The following is a 20,709-nucleotide window of genomic DNA, read 5'->3' as shown; positions in this document are numbered from 1 at the left end:
CATAGTGACCCTCCAGCACATACCCTCCTCACACCATTGCACCCTAAGTCCATGTGAATATCCACCCTTTCTTTACCTCCTCCATTTCTCTGAATGCAAAGGAAGTCCCCCACACACACCTTTTTTTGTCCACCTGGTAAACTGCTTTTCCCACCCAAAGCCAGCTCAGCACCTCATCTTCCACTGGTCCCTTCTCCAACCCTCCGGCCTAGCTGGAGCCCTCTCTATGCTTCTGTTGTTCACCAAGTCTCTCCCTGTCTTCATACTCCACATCTTATGGACCATGAAGGAAAAATTATAAACACCTTCTAGCTTTGGGGAAAGGAGCAGAATTTTCTGCCCTTTGTCCTTGTTACTACTATATACCTGGCACATAATGTTCATTTGTGTATTATTTTTACAGGGGCTCACTGCAGAGCCCAGGCTGGCCTCTGGCCTCTAGCCTGGGGCTCGCCATCCTCACCCCTTCACCTCCGAGAGCTGTGGTGGCAGATACGTGCCTCCATCCCTGACTTTAGTAACGCCTGTGTAGCATGTAGCTGTTAAATGAATGAGAAAATGAATGGACAGAGGAATCAATAAGTTAGCTCTCTGCCAATAGAGCACACAGCATTAGATTTCTGAGTACATCTTGTGTTGTACCCAGAAATAAATGTGGTCAGGAATCTGGCATCCTAAGCATGCCATGTCTCAAACGAACCAGTGAGTTCTATCTACCGACACTGCGTCTGGATTGAAAATGCTTGCAAGTGGATCATGGTCCTCATGGTCTCTTGACTTTGAACACTCCCTTTGGCTCTATCTTCTGGAATGTTCTTTTCATTCTCTAGACAGAGAGAAAGCAATATTGCATCTCAAACACAAGGCCACAAGCACACTCTCAGATCGTCCCTTTCTTGTCGGAATTGCATCCCCGGAAATTATTTCATGATGTAAATAACACAGCTCCATTCAGCTTCTTTCTTCCTTCTTTCCCTTCTCTATTCCCCCAAAAGAACCAACCTTTACATGGTAAAGATAACAAAGCACGAGCCCTTTTCTACAGAACTGTTCCCAGCAAAGCTTTGCCTCTGTTGCTGACCTGGGCTGTGGCATGCTGTGAGTAGTGTTTGCCAGCTCCGAGAAACAGTGAGCTATCATCCCAGTGTGCACTTGCAAGTGGTGTGTGTGTGTGTGTGTGTGTGTGAGAGAGAGAGGGGGGGGGGAGGGGGGAGGGTACCTTCAGGGTGATCACAGCATTGTGTATCCCACCACATCCTGTTTCTGGCACCCCTGGCTTCCTTTTGTTACAGTCTTTGTGACTACACTGGGACTGCTTGATGGCGTAGCATCATCCCCTAGTGACAGCAACAACATCACTTTTATCACCTGTTACAAAGTCACTTTCAGCAGTAAGGGGACACATTTATGTCTGTCATGACCAAATGAACCTTCAGTGTTCAGGCACAGGGTGAATACGCAGAGTTTCCCCCATGCTTCAGGACATGAGGAACTATGCAGTGACTCTCCTTGGCTTTCTTAGCTTAGAATGGAAAACTGGATTCTTGTAAAGAAGACTGTCAGACTTCCCTCTGAATTTAATAACTCTAAACTGGCACATTCTAAAACAGTCGAAATCTTTGCATATTCAATGAGATTTTTCTAATGTATGATTTTTTTTTTCTATTTCCCATGCCCTGCTGAGGATGGAACCCAAGGTTCTACGCATGGCTCACCACCCATGAACCATGTCGACAGGACAGCCCTGGGGTTTTGCAATTGGGTCTTCCTCTGTAATACAGGCTGGACTTGAACTCGGAGCCTCCTGGCCCAGCCACCGACTACCGAGATTACAGCGGCGGGCCGCCACGCCTCTTGCTATGCTCTCAATGTGTCAGTTTTGGTTTCTGCTTGTAGCTGAGGAACTGCGGTGGTCTGGAGCCCCTGGTTGAGCTCCTGCACTCCAAGAACGACGAGGTACGAAGGCATGCCAGCTGGGCTGTGATGGTCTGTGCCGGCGATGAGCTGATGGCCGTCGAGTTATGCAGGCTTGGGTGAGTGGATGTTCCTTGCGTCTAGCTCAAAACGGAGAGAAACAGACCTTTTAGGTCCAAGGAGCACCCAGCAGAGCCTGCACTGTGAATAAGCCCAGCACTCAGGAAGGGCCACCCTGGGGTCAGGACATCCCTCCCTAGTGTGTGCACCCAAGGTGCCACCTAGCTATGCACACTCCGCATTCCTTCTCCGGTTCATCTCAATGGTTCTCTTTCATCTTTGCCATGCATAGCCTCAAGGCTAAAATAGACTGGGTGGGCCACGACTACCACCTCTTATAATCACTCTCCACCACCCCCTTCACCCGACACCTGTAGTTAGTTCCCACCCTTCCCCCAGTTCACACTCCCCACAGGCTGCAGGTGAGCGTATTCTCTCAAGCATTGTAGCAGGAAATGGAGTTTGAAGGTTCCCATACACTCCCAAGCATTTTTCCTAGTATATAATTTTGTTGCTTAAATCTGAGGTCTTTGCACTCTTTTTGCATTAAATGAACAATGATAGAAAAGCCGGGGCCAGGCCAACTCACTGGAGAATTCTGCTGACTGTACAGTGTAACAGCAAATTGGCGGACTGAGGACTATAAGTCACACCACCATGCCTACTGCTAGAGAAAGGGCGTCTGATAAGGTTCAACATCCCTCCATGACAAAAGCCCTGAAGAAATTAGGAGGAAGAAAGGATCATCCCTCAACAGAATTAAGGGTACAGACAGCAAACCTTTAGCCAACATTTCTAAGTGGAGAAAAACTAAAATCATTTGCTCTGAAATCAGGAATAAGACATAGGCAGCTATAGTGACTGCTCAGATTCAACAGTGCACAAAGTCTTAGCTAGAGAAACAAGAGAAAGAAATGAATGGATAGGAAAAGTCGAATTGCCCCCTTTTTTCAGACAGCTTAATCTTTAACTCAAAAGATCCTAAATATTTCACGGAAAAACTGTGACGCACTTTTAGAGCTGACTCTTAGATATGACAAGCACTCTCAGAAACTAGCAGGGTCTAAAACCAACATCTAGAAATCATTAGGTTCTCTGTGTGTCAATATTAAACTTGCTAAGAAAGAAATGGAAGAGACATTAATTCCATTTAAAATATTTTTTTGAAAAAAAATCTAGGAATAAATATAACCTGTGACATAAAAGACCTCTAACATGAAAACTTTAAGACACTGAAGAAGGAAACTGAAGCAGAAAGACACTAGAAGATGAAGAAAAGAGCTATGCAAACGCCCTTGAATCATGATCAATAACGGTGAAACATCAGCACTTGTAAAGCAACCCATAGATCGAGCACAATAGCCATCAAAATCCCAATGCCGTTCTTCGCAGAACTGGAGAAGACAAGCCTGGAATTCACGTGAGAGCTTAAGAGCCTCGGGAGAGGCAAAGCCTTAGTAATCAGAAAAAGCCACGCTGGAGGAATCTCGGCAGATGATCTCAAATGACACTAAAGTGTCAAAACACGAACAAGGGTTTTTTTTTTTTTTTTTTCTTTGACACATCCAAAGAAACTTTCTCAGTTTTCTGTTGCTGTAACAGTGGCTGAGAAAGAAACTTACAAAAAGAAAAGCTCATGATTTCTTGGTCTTGATGCGTTCGTTGGGACCTGGGTGAAGCATCACATCACAGTGGGAGCACGGACCCAAGCAGAAATCCTTCTGTCTTGGCAGCTAAAGTGGGAGCAAAAGGAAAAGGGAAAGGGTCCCGGTAACCCTTTCACAAGACCTCCAATGACCTCTCTCCCTCCTGCTAGACCTCACCTCCTCCTGCTAGACCCCACCTCCTCCTGCTAGACCCCACCTCCTCCTGCTAGACCCCACCTCCTCCTGCTAGACCACACCTCCCTCCTGCTAGACCCCACCTTCTCCTGCTAGACCACACCTCCTCCTGCTAGACCACACCCCCTCCTGCTAGACCACGCCTCCTCCTGCTAGACCACACCTCCACCTGCTAAACCCCACCTCCTCCTGCTAGACCACACCTCCCTCCTGCTAGACCATACCCCTCCCTCCCTCCGGCTAGACCATACCCCAGTGTTTCCACCACCTCCCAACAGCACCACAGGCAGATGACCAAGCTTTTAACACATTTATCTAGGACGTGTCCCACCAACTGTTTAAATATGAGTTATTGCGTGGCATTTATGTTCTCAGAAAGTGCTGATTTGTCTTCATAATTCTGTCAGTTTCACCTCATTTAAAAAGACAGAGGAGGCTCCCAGCTTTCCATCTCAATTCTTCGCTCAGGAGCTTAAAGGATATAAATGGGAACTCAATGTCCTTTGGCTTGGAGAAAGCAAACAACACAAGCTTTATTTTATTTTATTTTTTTAACTTTATCGACAGGGCCTTAGATATCCTTGAAGAAATTAATCGATCATTAAGTCGGAAAAATAAATTCAGTGAGGCAGCCTATAACAAATTGCTCAACAACAATCTTTCCCTGAAATATAGCCAGACTGGCTATTTGTCTTCAAGCAACATAATCAGCGATGGATTCTATGATTACGGTCGGGTAAGTGGTAGCATTTATTTGTGTTTTACTCTGATTTTTCCTTTAATCACGATGCCATTACATTACTATTTTATAAGCACCAAACATACTCTATATTTTTGTAGATAGAAATGTGAAAATCAGCACTTTAGCCTGGACTACTTCTGGCTATAAGATGTCTGTATCCTCATAGAGTTTTAATTAGATTCTGTTTTCCTTGCTGTTTAAGTCAGCTTGTTAATCCCAGTCTCAGTAACATCCCAACACACACACACCACTGAGAAATTGCTCCTCAACCAAAGTTCATTTTGTTCAACGGCGAGTCATTCTGAAAGAACCACTGTAACATCAGATGCTTTGGGAGAACTAAGGACACGATCAGGAAACCAGAGAACACGGACACACTGAGAAATGCTGGCCTGAGTCTTTGAGACATTCACTAAGACAATATTCTATACAAAGGAGAATTCTGATTCACTCATTCCCTAAGTACGATGCTTCTGGTGGTACAGGCTTTGACTACGACAAAGCTGAGTGAAAAGGCTAAAAGATGTCTGCCCCCATGGAGGACAGGGAGGACACTGACAACAGCAATGCGCCAGAGTGAGGGAGGTGAGAACAGACTCAGGATGAGCACATCTACAAAGCTAGGAGGTCACAGGACTGAGGGCTGTCGTTTTCCAAAGTGTGGTTAGCTAGCCCTCACTGAACATAGTTCCTGAACGAAAACGTGGAGTGGGTGGGGAAGGTTAGCTTGGGGGCTCTTTGGGAACGAGATTTCTGGGCAGAGGAGCAAGGGTAAATGTGCTTGGCATGTTTGAGGAATATCAGGATGGGGGCAGCATGGAAACTGAGCTGATAAAAATGGAAGAATAAAAGATGGTATTATGCATACGGCAGATGGGTAAAGGAGCCCAGATATTAGGGTTCTTGAAGACTACTATAAGGTCTCAGTCTGAAATGGGAAATGGAGAGTAATAGGATCTGTCTTTGTTTTAGAGGACCTCTTTGCATTGTTTTGGAAAGATCACCAAAGTATCTTAGATAGGAATGAAACCTGTTCCTTGATCCCAAGGAGACTAAGAAGTTGATCTAGTCCGCCCTTTTCTTTCAGGCTGACAAAATTTGACAAAATTATCCTCAACCCCCTTCTGAGCCCCTCCACTCTCAATTTTGGATCCTCTTTTTCTTTGATTATTGTTGTTATATAAAAATAGATATGTGTGTACACAGAGGGACAGATGGCTGGATGATGGCTGGATGGATAGATGGATGACATAATGGCAGAAGGACAGAAGAGAGGTGGGATGGAGGGAGGGAGAGGGGAGAAAGAGAGAGAGAGAAGAGAGAGAGGAGAGAGAGGGGAGAGAGAGAGAGAGAGAGAGAGAGAGAGAGAGAGAGAGAGAGAGGAGAGAGAGAGAGAGAGAACCATCCTACCTACCTTGGAAACCAGTAAGGGGGCTCATCCCTAGGAAAGATGAATTCCTGTCTCCCAGCAGTGATTAGTTTACTGATGTTCTTTCTCTAGAAGTGGGACCCTATGAAATGTTCTCCCCTTTCTTATTACATCCATGAGCATTTTGCCTGCATGTATGCATGTGCACCATATATATGCCCAGTACCTGGGAAGGCCAGAAGAGAGCACCAGATCTCCCGGAATAAGAGTTACAGAGAGTTGTAAATGACACATGGGTTCCCAGAACTGAACCTAGGTCAAGAGAGACAAGGGTTCTTAACTGCTAAGCCATCTTTCCAGCCCCAGCTTCTCTTTAGATAGGTCCATGACACTGTGAAATCAGTGTCAGCCCTTAGGTATTTTTTACAGGCCTCCCTAGAGTGTACAGTTAGATTTTGGAAACAAATGCTTCCATAGAGTGTGATAACAGCTATGATAAGGAATAGCTGAGGGCAGACCAGCAAAGAATGTAGGTATAAAGGACTGTGTCTGCAAGCTCTGGCTTCCATATCTAATTATGTATAGAGATCTGTCTGACTGTCTGTCTGTCTGTCTGTCTATCTATCTATCTATCTATCTACCTACCTACCTGTCTGTCTGTCTGTCTGTCTATATATCTATGTATCTATCTTCTGTGTATGTATATATCTTCTATCTATTAATTTATCTATCCATCTGTATCTATCTTCTATCTATCTATCTATCTAATCTATCTATCTAATCTATCTATCTGTCTGTCTGTCTGTCTGTCTATCCATCTAAGCATCTATCTGGTTTCTCTATTATTTATCTACAGTATGTGTGCACACAAATGAATTAAATCCTTCAAACTATCAAGAACTCCTTCTATTAGGGTTCATGTTTAAACTCTAACACATGCAGAGAACGTGCTTTTGTGCTCGCATTATCTTACAGATAAATCCTGGCACCAAACTTTTGCCACTGAAGGAGCTGTGCTTACAGGAGCTGAATGATCAACGTGCTATTCTATTAGTCAACAATAAATCTGACACGTGAGTTGTTGGGGGGAGGGGCTGCAGGGAGGTAAGTGTGCAGTTTGCGTTTGTCACTGTGCAAGTAGACAAAGTTCCCAGTATGGAATCTTCCCAGCCGGAGCTGTCACCGTGGAAATGAGAGCTGGCCCATAAACCGAGCCTGACATGGACCATCTCATATTGTCCTTTGACTCCATGCTAGCAATTTCCAGTGGATTTGGAAAAGTAACCAAAGAATGTAAAGTGTAGCAAATATTGACACATCTCCAGAAATGCGTACCCATCATTCATATTTAGAATGACTAAATGGGATCTCTTAAAAAGTCAGGGAGCATTAAGACAAAGGCAGGGTCTCACTATGCAGTTTTGGCTGGCCTGGAATTCACTGTGTAGTATAGGGTGGCCTTGAAGTCACAGACAGCCACCCGCCTCTCTCTAAAGTCCTGGGATTAAAGGTGTGTATCACCACGCCCGGCTTCCAGAGTTCTGGCTTTTTAAACTGGGTCACTTGTAGCACGAGCCAGCCTCATCTCCTCCTGTAGCTGGGGATAACCTTGAGCTTCTGCCTCCACCACTGAGTGGGTTATAGGTGCCCAGCACCCGTCATGATACAAGTGGTGAAGAGGATCAGATGGAAGGCTCTGTGAGTGGCAGGCCAGCCTCTGCCAGCTGAGCTACGGCCCAAGCCTCCAGCTCAACATTTCATATCCATGCCAGACTTGGGGAAAGTTTTGTCTTAACTTCTCCTTCCTTACGCCTTTAAAAATAATATGGCACCATTCTGCAAATATGACTTTTCCAAGAAATCTGTTTTCCAGGACAAAGTTAGCACTGACTAACTTTTAGCTTGTTACTAACTTCAAATGTATAATGTTTTAGCTCTCCACCTCCATCTATGGAGGATAAATCGTCGGAAGTTGGCTATGGACGAAGCATTTCTTCTTCATCTTCCTTAAGAAGGGCAAGCAAGGAGAAGGCCAAGTAAGGACACATTCTGCCAACCCTTGACCAACCTGCCTAGGTGGTTGGAAAGTTGGGGGCGGGGGTTGTTTTGTTTTTAGAATTTTAGATTTTAGTAAATCAATTCTTTTTCTTCTTATGCTAATTTAGCTGCATAATTGTTTTGTAAGCCAATGTGGCAAAGATGACTGGGGGAAATGAGACATGGAGGAACCTCGGTAGAGGTTGAGTTTCCCTAAACTGTGGATAGAATAGACCCTGACTGCAGTAGTGATTGAACCCAATCATGATGGAAGAGAAAGGACCTTCTAATGACATCTTTAAAATGTCACCTGTCAGCGCAGTTAGTGTGACTAGAATAAGCCATGTTCTTTTCAAATGACAAAAAAGAAAAATAGTTTTCGTTTTAGTGCTGGATTTGGATCTCCCACAGAAGAAAAATCAGAGCCTGCATCAGGACGGAACACTGTCCTTAGCAGAGGTGTCACCAAAGAGAAAGGAACGAGGTAGGAAACTCATTGTTTTCTTCTCCCAGTTAAAATCGTGACAACTTGTGATTATGCAGCCAGGGTGCAGAAAGGGAGAGATTGCTTTTGTTTGTTCTGTGCTGGGCATGGAACCCTGGGGTCTCCAGGGTGGGCAAGGACTCACACTGAGCCACAACCTAGCACCTAACATTTCCTAGTTAGTAGCTGCCCCTCAGGCCTTCCATAGCTTGGTGCCATAAAGTTTGCCCAGCAAGCGTCATTACCCCAGCACTGCTATGAGAGCAGTTTGACTTTTGAATCCTGTGTATTGAATGAGGCAAAAACCTCAAGTTGTAACTTAAGTGTTTGTTTTATTCTGTGCTGTCTTTGACATTTTTACCCAGAATTTCTCCCATCTCTGGATGAACCAGGTTACCCTGGTAACTACTACCATCAAGGACTGTAATGGCTTTCATTCCCAAAGGCTAACAGAGGCAGCAGCTGCCCTCAGCTACTGGTGTCCCTGTGGTGGGGGATGGGAGGGAGGGGGCTTAGCTTCTTGCAAGCAGGCCATTTTCCTGTGTCCTTTCCTGTTGGCGCTCTCTCCATCCTTTTCCTGGCTGTGTCCCCTACCCTCAGGGCAGAAGCAACACAAAGCAGGAGACAGAGATATAGCTCTTGTGGTTGGAACGTTTGTGGTGTGCTTTGTGCTGCTAAGGTTTTATGTATTCTAAAATCCTATTTGGCTCTGGGGAGAGGGCTCCATTGACAAAGTACTGGCCTCGTATGCACAAATGCCTGGGTTTAATCCCCAGTAGGGCATAGTACAGCCTGGTGGTTCACACTTGCAATCCCGGCACTCAGGAGGTGAAAGCAGGGGGATCCCGAAGTTCAAACTTACCCTAGTTTTCATAGAGAGTTGGAGGCCAGCCTGGACTACCTGTCTGAAAAAAGTTGGGGGTGGCGGTGGGGAGAAAAAAAAATGATTTGTACTTACTAATAGCAATTGAAGGAATCTTTGATTTTTTTTTCAAAATAGTAAAAAGAAAAGTAGACTTCAGTTGATTTGTTCCTCTTACCTTCTGTGGTAAGTAATGGGTAAAGATAAATAATTCCCACCCCCAGTTTGCTTCATTGAAACATAAAGCCAATATTGAGAATTACTTAAAGTAGGTGCTGCTCCTGCCTGGTCCCAGGTTAGCCCCATATTCTTGGCTTGTTTGAATCTGGAACAAATTAAGTTCCTGCCAGTTAGGTAATGAATTGTTTCAGTAAGATCTACTGCTTAACCTTAATATTGTGAGAGTCTAGTCTCCTGAACATAGAACAAAAGATCTGCCTCCGTGCATGCAAGGAAGGGTGTGGCACGTTCAGCTAAAGAGACAGTTCCTTTACCTTAAAACTGACGTTCTTATTAACACACCACTAGTAACTAGGTGACAGAGTCATCTAGAAAACTTGAGGTGTAGAACTGAGGTCAGTCAGAAAGAGGGAAAGAGCAACAGAAGCACTTAGGACCCTGTCCCCCAGAGCTACAGCTGGTCTCGAGACTTGTAACTAGAGGGTTAGGAGCTGGGGAACAGGTCTGTGGTGGAGCTGAGGAATATTAGGACGCCCACGCTGTCCTGCTCTGATCTACCTGGACCCCTGAGACTTGGTCTATTAATTCTGAAATACCCCCTCCCAATACCACCCAAGCATATTTCGACAGGCCTCCTGAGGCCTCTTGACATGACCCCACATGATTATTCGTTCACCAAAGAGTGGTCTGCCATAAGACTCTTATTTACTGCAGTTGTCCCTTGACAATCATTAAGAGAAAAAAATTGCTAAGGCTGAAAATACAGAGAGGGACCATTGGAGTGTGGGTCAGCTGTGAAGTGGGAAGGCTGAGCCTTGCCCGAGACTCTTGCTTACTTTAAGTTTCTTTGAACTCCTTGCAAAGGGGCTGTAGTGACAATCTAGGGAGAACTTCCCCTTCCTCTCAGAGGCTATGTTAGTTGGTTTTCAGTCAGCTTGAGTCTTCTGAGAAGGCAGAACCTTAGTTGAGAAAATGACCTCAAGCAGATCAGCCTGTAAGCAAGTCTGAAGGATATGTTTTTTTTATCAGTGATTGATGTTGAAGGACTCCGCCCACAGTAAGTAGTGCCATCCCTGGGGTCCCGGGGTGTATAAGAAAGCAGGCTGAGCAAGTCATGAGGAGCAAGCCAGTAGGCCGCACGCCTACATGGCTTACACATCAGTTCCTGCCTCAAGTTCCAGCCCTGACTTCTTCCCTCTGTGATGGAGTGTCACCTGAGAGATGTAAGCCAAAAAAAACCCTTTCCTCCCCAGCCAAAGTTGCTTTTGGCCCTGACGTTTATTACAGCACCACCTAAGGCAGAGTCACTTGCTCTTCCGTCAGCCCTTCCGCCCCTCTCTGCTAGTGCCATCCCTTGGAAAAAAAAGTCAAAAAGGCTGGAAAAGTAATCCCAAGGAGTACCAGTGACAGAGAAGATATTATCTATTAGCCGGAGATAGTGAAAGTAATTATAGCATATGGGTCTGGGGGGGTGGGGCAAAGGTTTAGGACAAGCTGTTTGCAGGAAGGGTGAGCAGAGCAGAAAATGGATTCAAGGAATTGAGCAGCCAGTGCCTAGTGTCAGCCAATGGAAGTGTGCGAAGAGCAAGCTTTCCCACCCACCATGCCAGGGATAATTGGTGTAAAAGTGAATGATAACTCACGCAGATGGAGGCAGAGTGCCCAGCACAATTAAAGTTTTTAATTAGCCGGGCGGTGGTGGTGCACGCCTTTAATCCCAGCATTTAGGAGGCAGAGGCAGGGGCAGGGGGCAGGCAGATTTCTGAGTTCATGGCTTGCTTGGTGTAAATAGTGAGTTCCAGGATGGCCTGGGCTACACAGAGAATAAAAAAATATTAAAAACAAACAAACGAACGAACGAACAAAAAGGGAAAATGATACAAGCAACAAAGTTTTAAATCAACATGCCACGAAACTGCTTTCTGTTTAAAGTGCTACAGAACTTTCAAGAGGGAATTCATGTAACCACTGACACACAGAAATGAGCTCCACCATCCCAGAGCCCTGCCCTGATATCGCAGCTCGCTCGTTCTTCCGGATGCCGGGACTTGGTGGTGGTTTTCTGTTATTTTTGCCTTTCCAAGGTCTTAACTATGTAGCCCTAGTTAGCCTAGAACTCACTTGTAGACCAGGCTGGCCTTGAATCCACAGTAATCTGCCTATCTTTGCCTCCTGAGTGCTGGCATTAAAAGCATGGACTACCAGGTCCAGCCAAGAATGACTTTCATGGGATCATTGGTGTGATACATCTGATACTGATGTTTTCCAGCCAGCATAAGACCTTTGAGATGCTTCCAAATTGTTCTGTGCATTAGCAGTCTATCCCTTTTTATTCTTAACCAGTATTTTATTGTATGGTCTTAACACTATATACCCATCTCTTATCGAAGGACATTTGAGTTGTCTCTAGTTGTTGTTTTTTTTTTAATTTAAATTAACTTTTGATATAGATACGAAATAATGAGCTTTGTCATGGCATTTGCATACAAGCATACACACATTGTATTTTGTTCTAACTAATCTCCCTCCCCGATTACCTTCTCCTTATTGCCCTGATGCTTCTCAGACTGATTCAGAGCATAGTTAGTATTTGACCATTTCCCCGACAGAATATGGGATTTTATTATTGCTCACTCTAAAGGAAAGGGAAAGGGAAAAAGGAAGAAGAGAAAGTGAAAGAGGAAGAAGAGGTCCTGTCAGCAGTGCCCAAGTTCACGGAAGGCAGCCCTGAGAAAGAGTGGTACCCTCCTCCGGACCCTGAGTTCTGTGTGTATGTACTCGAGGTGACCAAGTCAATCCTGCCCATCACCAACATTAAGGAACAGATTGAGGTTCTTGCCAAGTGAGTTTCTCCCCGTCTCCCTCACTCTCCTTCTCACTCTGTCTATCTATTTTAATTTCTGCATTGTGTTGAATCAAATCACCAGGATTCCAGTTTATATATGTGTTTGTGATTGTCTCAGTACAGTAAGCATGCTGATTTTTTTTCCCTGCAGGCATATTTATTTTTTAAGTAAAACAGATAAAAACCAGATGAAGTGTAGTTTTTGCATGTGCAATTATATATATATATATAAAATCATCCAAAGTAAGTGATTAAAACTGTTTTTCATCTCAATGCAATGAGCACAGGTATGTGGCAGATAAAATGGGCGGTAAGATTCCAAAGGAGAAGCTAGCTGATTTCAGCTGGGAACTTCATATAAGTGAGTTGAAATTTCAACTGAAATCCAATGTCGTTCCAATTGGATACATCAAGAAGGGAATCTTTTATCATCGAGCGTTGCTTTTCAAGGTATTTATGATATTTCTGTCTCATTTGTCATTAAAAAGTTTTCTCTTTATCTTATCAGGATGAGTCAGTTGCTAACATTTAACAGGATACTAATCTTTGCATTTATACTTAATTAATTGGAAATGTTTGTGATTATGTACACACACACACACACACACACACACACACACACACACACACACGCATGCACGCACACACAGCTGCTAGAAGTACAATCATTCAAACTTATCGTCTACCTCTGTCCTTCCGGGATTCCTGCAGGGTTTGGAGGTTAGAGATAGGACTGTGATAGACTCTGCAGTTAAGAGGTGCCTAAGTCTCTGAGGTGGTGCCAGAGAAAGGCTCAGAGAGAGAAGTGACACATGGCCAATCTGTTAGAGGCTACAGAGGTTCCATCAGCTGTCAGGCGTGGTGGAGCTCACACACCTGCAATCCTGGTTCCTGCGAGGCCGATGTGGGAAGATTTTCTAGTTTGAGGCCACCTTAGGCTGCACAGCAGGACACTGCCTTTTAAAAATAAGTCTCAGAGCCAGGAAGGTGGCTCAGCAGGTAAGGACACTTCCTAACCAAAGTAGATGACCTGAGGTTGTCCCTCAGGATCCACAGAGAAGAAGGTGCATGTGCACACACAAGCACACACAAGCACACATAGAGATACACACACACACACAGAGGTAAACACACAAACACACGGAGGTAAACACAAACACAGATAAACACACAAACACAAAGAGAGGTAAACACAAACAGAGAGATATAAACACACAAACACACATAGAGAGAAACACACAAATACACAGAGAGAAACACACAGAGAAACACAAACACACACACAGAGAAGCACTCAAACACACACAGAGCTAAACATATAAAAAAGTTTTCACTAGGTAGAAAAAAACGAACATTCTAAACAATATAAATACCTACACTTAAAATCCCCTTGGCATGAGAAGCAGTCATCCACGTGAGGAATGCAGAGGATAGGTAGAGAGAAAGCAGAAGAGGGTGAAAGTAGAGAGTGGGTGTATTTGAAGGCCTGACATGAAGCAGCAGATGAATCTGCCCTTCGCCCTAAAATCTGAGTAAACACTAAAAATTGTCAGGACAGAGAGAGAGAGAGAGAGAGAGATTTTGAAAGGGCATCCATGTTGTAGACAGAGGAATGAATTAGAACAAACACACACTTAGAGACAGGTTGACCCTTTAGAAGGTGGGACAGTACAGGTGATGGATTCGACGGTGGACGGAGGTAAAGCTGAGAAGACTCAGATGTAACGACCAGCGGGACTTGATAACTGCCTGTATGTAACTGAGAGAATGCCTAGGAAGAGAGGAGTGATCCCCGGGTCCTGGGCAGGGCAAGCAGAGAAGACGAAGACGGCCCCATTCACCAAGCCTGAGCACAGGGCAAGCGTGAAGCTAAGGAGAGCATGATCTTTTATCCACTGTGTAGGAACTTAGAAAACATTTCCTGAACGTACATTTCTTCCATCTCCCAAGTACTTATCAACTTCTGTATCAGTGACCTTCCTCCTTTTTGTGACTAACCACCTAGCAAGAAGCAATTTAAGGGAAAAAGAGGGTTCAGTCTCCCAAGGACATGGGGAGGCGTGGCAGCTGCAGCTGGTAACCCTGCACCCACAGTGAGGGGGCAGGGGAAGAGAGAAGCTGTTTTCTTCTTTTCTCCCCTTTCTGCAGTCTGGAACACGCCAATCCCCCCACCCCCCAGCCCCCGGGATGCTACTGGCCACATTGAGAGTGGCTCTTCCCTCCTCCCTCTCCAGTTCTTACAGATACCCCAGCGTGTCTACTAGACTTGAAAGGGTTTATCCTTCGCTGAAGGAAGTAAAGACAGGAACTCAAAGCAGCTCAGGAACCTGAAGGCAGGAGCTGATGCAGAGATCATGGAGAAGTTTTGCTCCCTGTGGCTTACTCAGACTGCTTTCATACAGAGCCCAGGACCACAAGGCCTATCGGTGGCCCCGCCCACAATGGGCTGGGCCCTCCCCCACCAATCTCTATTTAACAAATGCCCTACAGGCCTGCCTATAGCCTGAGTTTAGGGGAGGCATTTTCTCAATTGAAAAGCCCTCCTCTCTGAGGACTGCATACCTTGTGTCAAGTTGGCATAAAAGTCGCCGGCATGACCATCATAATTCCATCACAGGCCAGTTTGCATCTCACTCCACTTTTACACGAATCCTATTCATCATCTGTATGCCTTTTACTATAACAAAGCACCACCACCGCCGCGGGCTGGGGTTTGGCAGGGAGTCTAAACAGCAACTATTTCTCACAGTAGCAGAGGGTGTGAAGTCCAAGGTAATCGCGACAGAGGAATTTGCATCCCGGTAGGGACTTCTTCCTAGTGTGCAGCCAGCTGCATTACTGAGGCCTCTTCACAGGGCAGAAGATCTTATCTCTTCCTGTTTGTTTGTTTGTTTGTTTGTTTGTTTGGGACAGAGCCTCTACATAGCCCTGTCTGTCCAAGAACTCACTCTGTAGACCAGGCTGACCTTAAACTCCCAGAGATCTATCTGCCTCCCGTAGTGCTGGGATTAAAGGTGTGTGCCACCACCGGGCCCGGTAGATCTTCCTGTTTCTCTAATTCCTGGGGAGGGACGTCTCACCCTAACTAGCTAAGCCTAGTCACCTCCCCAAAGTCTCACCTCCAAGTGCATTATCAGAGCCAGGCCTTCAGCATACAGGTTTGGGAGGGCGCACGGATCTTCAATCCCTAACTCTGAATCCATCGCTCTTAAGGCTACCTCGGTCATGCAGCTCTTACACCACTGAATGCTAAGCAAGGTGGTCTCTGAGCCTCTGCGTGCTCTCTATCCTCGCCACGCATCTCCTTTAGTCCGTTTTCCTCCAGACCCTTGTTTGGCCCTTCACCCAGGAACCGCCCTTGTTTGGCTTTACTCCCTGCCCTCCTCCTTCGCCCTCCCCTTCCCCGCCCCTCCCACACCCCAGGCAGCCAATAAGTCACTCACTGGTAACCTCAGTTTTTCCACCTGCACCCCAGTTCCAGAGTAACACCTGGAGGCTTATTATTTACTAACAGCGCTTACGGCCCTCTGCTAGGCTTGCTTCCCAAACAGCTTGTAACTTATTTTAACCCATTTAACCTATTCTATGTCTGCCACATGCTTGGTTATCTTTCCTCAGAGCTCACGTGGCAAATCTCTTACCTCTATTTCCCAGAGTTCCAATCTCCTTACCGGAACTCCCACCTTCTACTTCCTGCCTGTCGCTAATAGGTCACCAGCTTTTAATTGACAGGTGATACTTCCACACAGTACGCAGAGATGATCCCTGCACCAACTCGTTTCCCTTCCCTTCTACAGCTCCATCTTTCACAGCTGCCTTGCCAACCCAGGACCAGTTGTCAGTCCTGTCCACTCTGATGGCTACAGAACGTGACAGGGCTGTCTATGTTTCCGTGGAGGTGTGCGACAGGCCATTTCCAGCCTATTGCAGGCATTTTCCTAAGGCTTTCCAGCATCTAAGCCCCACCCCCTGAACCCCTTTCCTCTGAGCAGGGGACTTGAGGAAAATAGCTTTTTAGACAAAGCTCGTTCATTCCCCAGTTCAGAAAATTGCCTTAGGCTGCACACTGGAGGCAGCCGTCTGATTCCCTGTTTAAGTCACAACCTTACCTCAGTTTCACTCTAGCAAACAGGGGATGGTAATCTATTGTGGTGATTTAAAGTGCTTCAATAGGAAATAAGAGACATACCAGTAAATGTTTCTTTGGAGAATGTCACACACACACACACACACACACACGCAAGCGCGCGCGCGCACACACAGTTTTTGTATCTTCTAGGGAGACAGATTTTGATAGTTTTTGTTCTGTGGTCACTGCTTTCTCGGCCATCGACAGCTACAGGACAAACAGTATCAAAATCAAAACCTACAAGTCCTGAGAATGACCACCAAGTCTTGATCACTTTGGCCTATCCTGAACTATGCAGTTTGGGAAAGTTATCGAATAGTAACAAATATATTCAATTAAAACACGAGTTCTCTTCCCCTGGTGCTCCTTACACGTAGCCTTGTTGGACGGGACTTTGCACTCATTCCTTCCTCACACAACCATCAAGGTAGCGCACCTCTCCCCAGCTCACAGAGGAAGAACTGGAGGCCTGGCCTTGCAAAGCCCTTCCGTGTCTTGTGCTCACACTGGTTGGTAAGCATCCCGGCCGAGTCGAAATCTGAACCCGGGCAGTCTACACAAGCTCTTTAAATCATTATGGCAGAAACACTTCTAAATTATTCCGTGGCAAGCATGGATCTGGCAGCCCTTGCCCTTCTCCCCCTTTCACTCTGCCTTGCTAAAAACTGTAAGAACGCATCCCTCCAAAAACCAGCCACCAAGGTCAGGTCCCTTCTCTGGCTACTTCTCCTCCAGAAGCTGACTAGCAAGGTCCAGCTATGAAGTATTGAAATCCAGTGATCAAAAGCCCCCTCTGCCTCACCTAATTAGCATGTCCAATTAAAATTAAACACCTCATCCTAACATGGGCTTTCCCCTTTTACCTTTATAAACAGTCATTTGCCTATGGGCCACGCCTGTCTCCTCTCTATCCAGAGACCGTCCTTTGTCCTAGGGACAAATACCCATTCCCCTTCACCCTGTTCTCTCCCGAGTCTCCCTTGTCCTCCCTCTCCTACCTTTGTCTCTTATTCCCTGCCCTCTGTCCCTCTGGGTCAAATCAATCTCCTTTGTGTTGAGAACTTGGTCTTGGGGCTTCTGTGTTGTACCACATGCTCCTTTATTTAAACCAACAAACAAACAACAACAGCCATCCCTCTACATCAGGGGAAATCCGATGGTAAGGTGGCAGCCCGAAGCCAGAGAGCTGGCTGCAGTTTGCTGTCTCCTGCCCCACGCTTCTTTCGACGTCACACAGCAGATTGGCTGGAAACAGGACTCGCTTCAACCTCACCGCCGACTATGGTCAAAGAGCACCCTGGGCCGTGGACAGACTGATGGATACATGGTGGGGGGGGGGGGGAGGGGAGACCTGGGATAGCTCTCCTCCGGCCCTCCAACTAGCCTAACCAACTTGTATCCCACTACACTAACTTCCTTTCCCAGGGCACTCTGAACACAGTCTACCGACGGTAAGCCCGCAGGCACAGCCCGTGTAGGGCTCTTACCTCACGCTTCTCCATTTTCTAGCGTCCAGGCAAACATCGTTTGCATGCCTGTGTTTATAACTCTCTCTCCATCAGCTTGCCAATGACCCTGAGCCCCTGGTGTCTTTATTCCTACCGCAGGCACTGGCTGATAAGATCGGGGTAGGCTGCAGCCTGGTGCGTGGTGAGTACAGCCGAGGTTGGAACGAGGTGAAGCTGGTGAACGAGGCCCGGAAGGGCGTGATCGGGAACCTGCCGCCACCCGAAGAGTACATCGTGGACCTCATGTTCCACCCGGGGAACCTGCTGAAGCTACGCAGCAAAGAGGCCGACCTCTACCGCTTTCTGTAGTCGCCAGAGGGACACGCCAGCACCCAAACCGGAAGTCGTCTTCGCCTGCTTTCTCTAAGAGGGGCTTTAGCCGATTAGATGATTGCGAATAAAAGTATTAGAAATGGTTCTGTGTAGAAACAAGCTGTGGGTGTGGATGTGACCATGCGGTGCTCTGGGTGCAGGCTGTAGAGTCCCGGGTCTATCGGGGTCCCCCGGGGTCTCCAACGCTCTCCATCCCCTCTCAAGGTTAACATGGGTAAAACCAACTCAGCCCGCTTGGGGCTCAGGCATCTTTTATGAAGGTTCGCAGCATCTGCTTCCTAAGATAGAATGTACTTCTCCCCGGTGCGCTTTGGTATTCAGAATACTTCATTTATATAAACTCGGTCCAGCCGAGTCTCAGTCACCTCGTCTGGATTTTTAAGATTTAAGAGACGCTAGTATTTTCTAACTTAATTGTTCATGTTTATTTGTTTATTTTTAACCCTGATTAGGGACTGAGGAGCTGACTGTGGTGGTTTGAATAAGAATGCCGCCCCCCCCCCCCCAATAGGCTCATATGCTTGGCAGGTTGGCCTTCAGGAAGTGAGGCTACTGGACAAGGATTCCAAGGTGTGGCCTTGTTAGAGGAAGTACGCTTTGGGGGTGGGCTTCGGGGTTTCAAAAGCTCAAGCCGGGCCCTTGTCTTTCTCTTCCTGCTGCCTCTGCTGGCACAGAGCTCCCGCTCCTTCTCCATCACTACTTCTTCCTGCGTGCTGCTGTGCTTCCCACCCTGATGATAAAAGACTAGTCCGTTGAGCTGTAAGCCAGCCCCGGTGAAATGTTTTCCTTTGTAGAAGCTGCCATGGCCATGGTGTCTCTTCACAGCATTAAGACACTGACTAAGACAATGGCTCAGTGTGGAAACTGCTTGCCACACAAACATGAAGACTTGAGTTCACACCTCTGGTGCACACCTAACAAGCTATCCACACTGCTCCTGAGCACGACACTTGTGATGAATGCTTGACCTCTATACCTATATACGTATGTACGTACGTACGTGTACACACACACACACACACACACACACACCAGCACGTTTAATACTGGGTCACCCCAAAGTTATTTTTCATTAATATAACTTGAAAATTACATGATCCTGAGGAAGAAACAGTTACGTAGAAGCAAACAGAGCAGACCCTTGATGAGAACTTGTGTTTCTCGTCAAAGGGGAGATATAAATCACCATTGCAAATGGTAATGAGGATGAACATTATTGATAGCAATAACTCTCATGAAGTACATATTTTCTAGTCAATCTTTAAAGTCTGAAGTTTATCTGCGTAATCATTTTCCTAGTGTGGTTTTACAAGGAGATTGATTTTTTTTAAAGACTATGGCTAAAATTGTTTTTAAAAACTAGTCTGTGGGGATGAGAACACAGTTCATTAAATATGAGCTTTGCCAGTGTGAGAAAGGGAGTTTGAATCTTTGACACTCAGGTAAGACACAGGGAGCCTGGAGACATGTAAATGCTTATAGCTCCCCTGCCAGGCAGTCTATCCAAAACAGCTGCTAACCTCTGGTTCAATGGGAAACCCTGTCTCAAAGCACTAGAATGGACACACATGGGCATATATTGCACCTACACAGTTGTATGCATACAACACAGCATACATTTGAGCACACACAATCACAGACACAAATCTGTAATTTTAAAGCATATAATTCTTTAACTCTGAATAAGCTTCTTTATTCTTTTCCAGTGGCATGGTAAATTATATTTATCATGTGATTTATTGAATCAGTATGGATTACAGGGCACAAGCCCATCTCAGCATTTTTCAAGCCTGTTTTGATCCGTCAAACGCTTAAGGTGAATTACAAAGATTTATAAAGTGTAACAAGATAAAAATGAATGACAAACAGGAGCATAGAACACACACACACACACACACACACACACACACACAGAGAGAGAGAGAGAGAGAGAGAGAGAGAGAGAGAGAGAGATCACAGCCAGGAATGAGCTGAGCATGTAAAATGTGTTCACTAAGATGGTAAATGAAGATCTGACTCCACTCCAAACAGCCACTGAAGAGGCACTGCCGTCTGCTAAGTGATTAGACCAGTTCCCCCAGCTAACAGCACAGAGAGCCTTCTTAGAAGGGACAGAGACAGGGGGATTTCTCTTTCTGGAGCTTCACTGAGATGTAAAAATGTAACAAATGTGACAAGAAGAGACCAGGGCTCTATAGTGTGAAAAATAATGTCCTGGGCCAATAGCCAGTCGTCAGTAGATATACGATGATCTAGAATGAGCAGAACATGACAGCAGTTACAGGGGAGCTGTTGTGGATGCCCAGGCACACGTGTGCGCACTTGCTGCCAGTGCTGGTTCTCACCAGGACACTTTTAAGTCGCTTTGTTTCTTGCATCTTTTAGACAATTTAACACAATGTCCC

The 20,709-nt window shown here is 45.9% G+C and overlaps 1 protein-coding gene across 1 annotated transcript in view; it reads left to right on the top strand.

Annotated features, from left to right (window-relative positions):
* The window catches only part of Armc3 (armadillo repeat containing 3), an 87,856-nt gene extending 69,487 nt beyond the window's left edge, over nt 1-18,369 (top strand). The window contains exons 12-19 of the mRNA XM_052157458.1: nt 1,897-2,033; nt 4,383-4,551; nt 6,902-6,999; nt 7,861-7,962; nt 8,352-8,447; nt 12,131-12,331; nt 12,622-12,784; nt 18,071-18,369. Of these exons, the coding sequence (XP_052013418.1) occupies nt 1,897-2,033; nt 4,383-4,551; nt 6,902-6,999; nt 7,861-7,962; nt 8,352-8,447; nt 12,131-12,331; nt 12,622-12,784; nt 18,071-18,280 (1,176 nt within the window). The 3' untranslated portion in view covers nt 18,281-18,369. The remainder of the gene's footprint in view (nt 1-1,896; nt 2,034-4,382; nt 4,552-6,901; nt 7,000-7,860; nt 7,963-8,351; nt 8,448-12,130; nt 12,332-12,621; nt 12,785-18,070) is intronic.
* The last annotated feature ends 2,340 nt before the right edge of the window (nt 18,370-20,709 follow it).

The sequence above is a fragment of the Apodemus sylvaticus genome, chromosome 14 (assembly GCF_947179515.1).
Source record: "Apodemus sylvaticus chromosome 14, mApoSyl1.1, whole genome shotgun sequence".
Taxonomy (NCBI): Eukaryota; Metazoa; Chordata; class Mammalia; order Rodentia; family Muridae; genus Apodemus; species Apodemus sylvaticus.
This window is presented reverse-complemented; position numbering and strand designations above follow the sequence as displayed.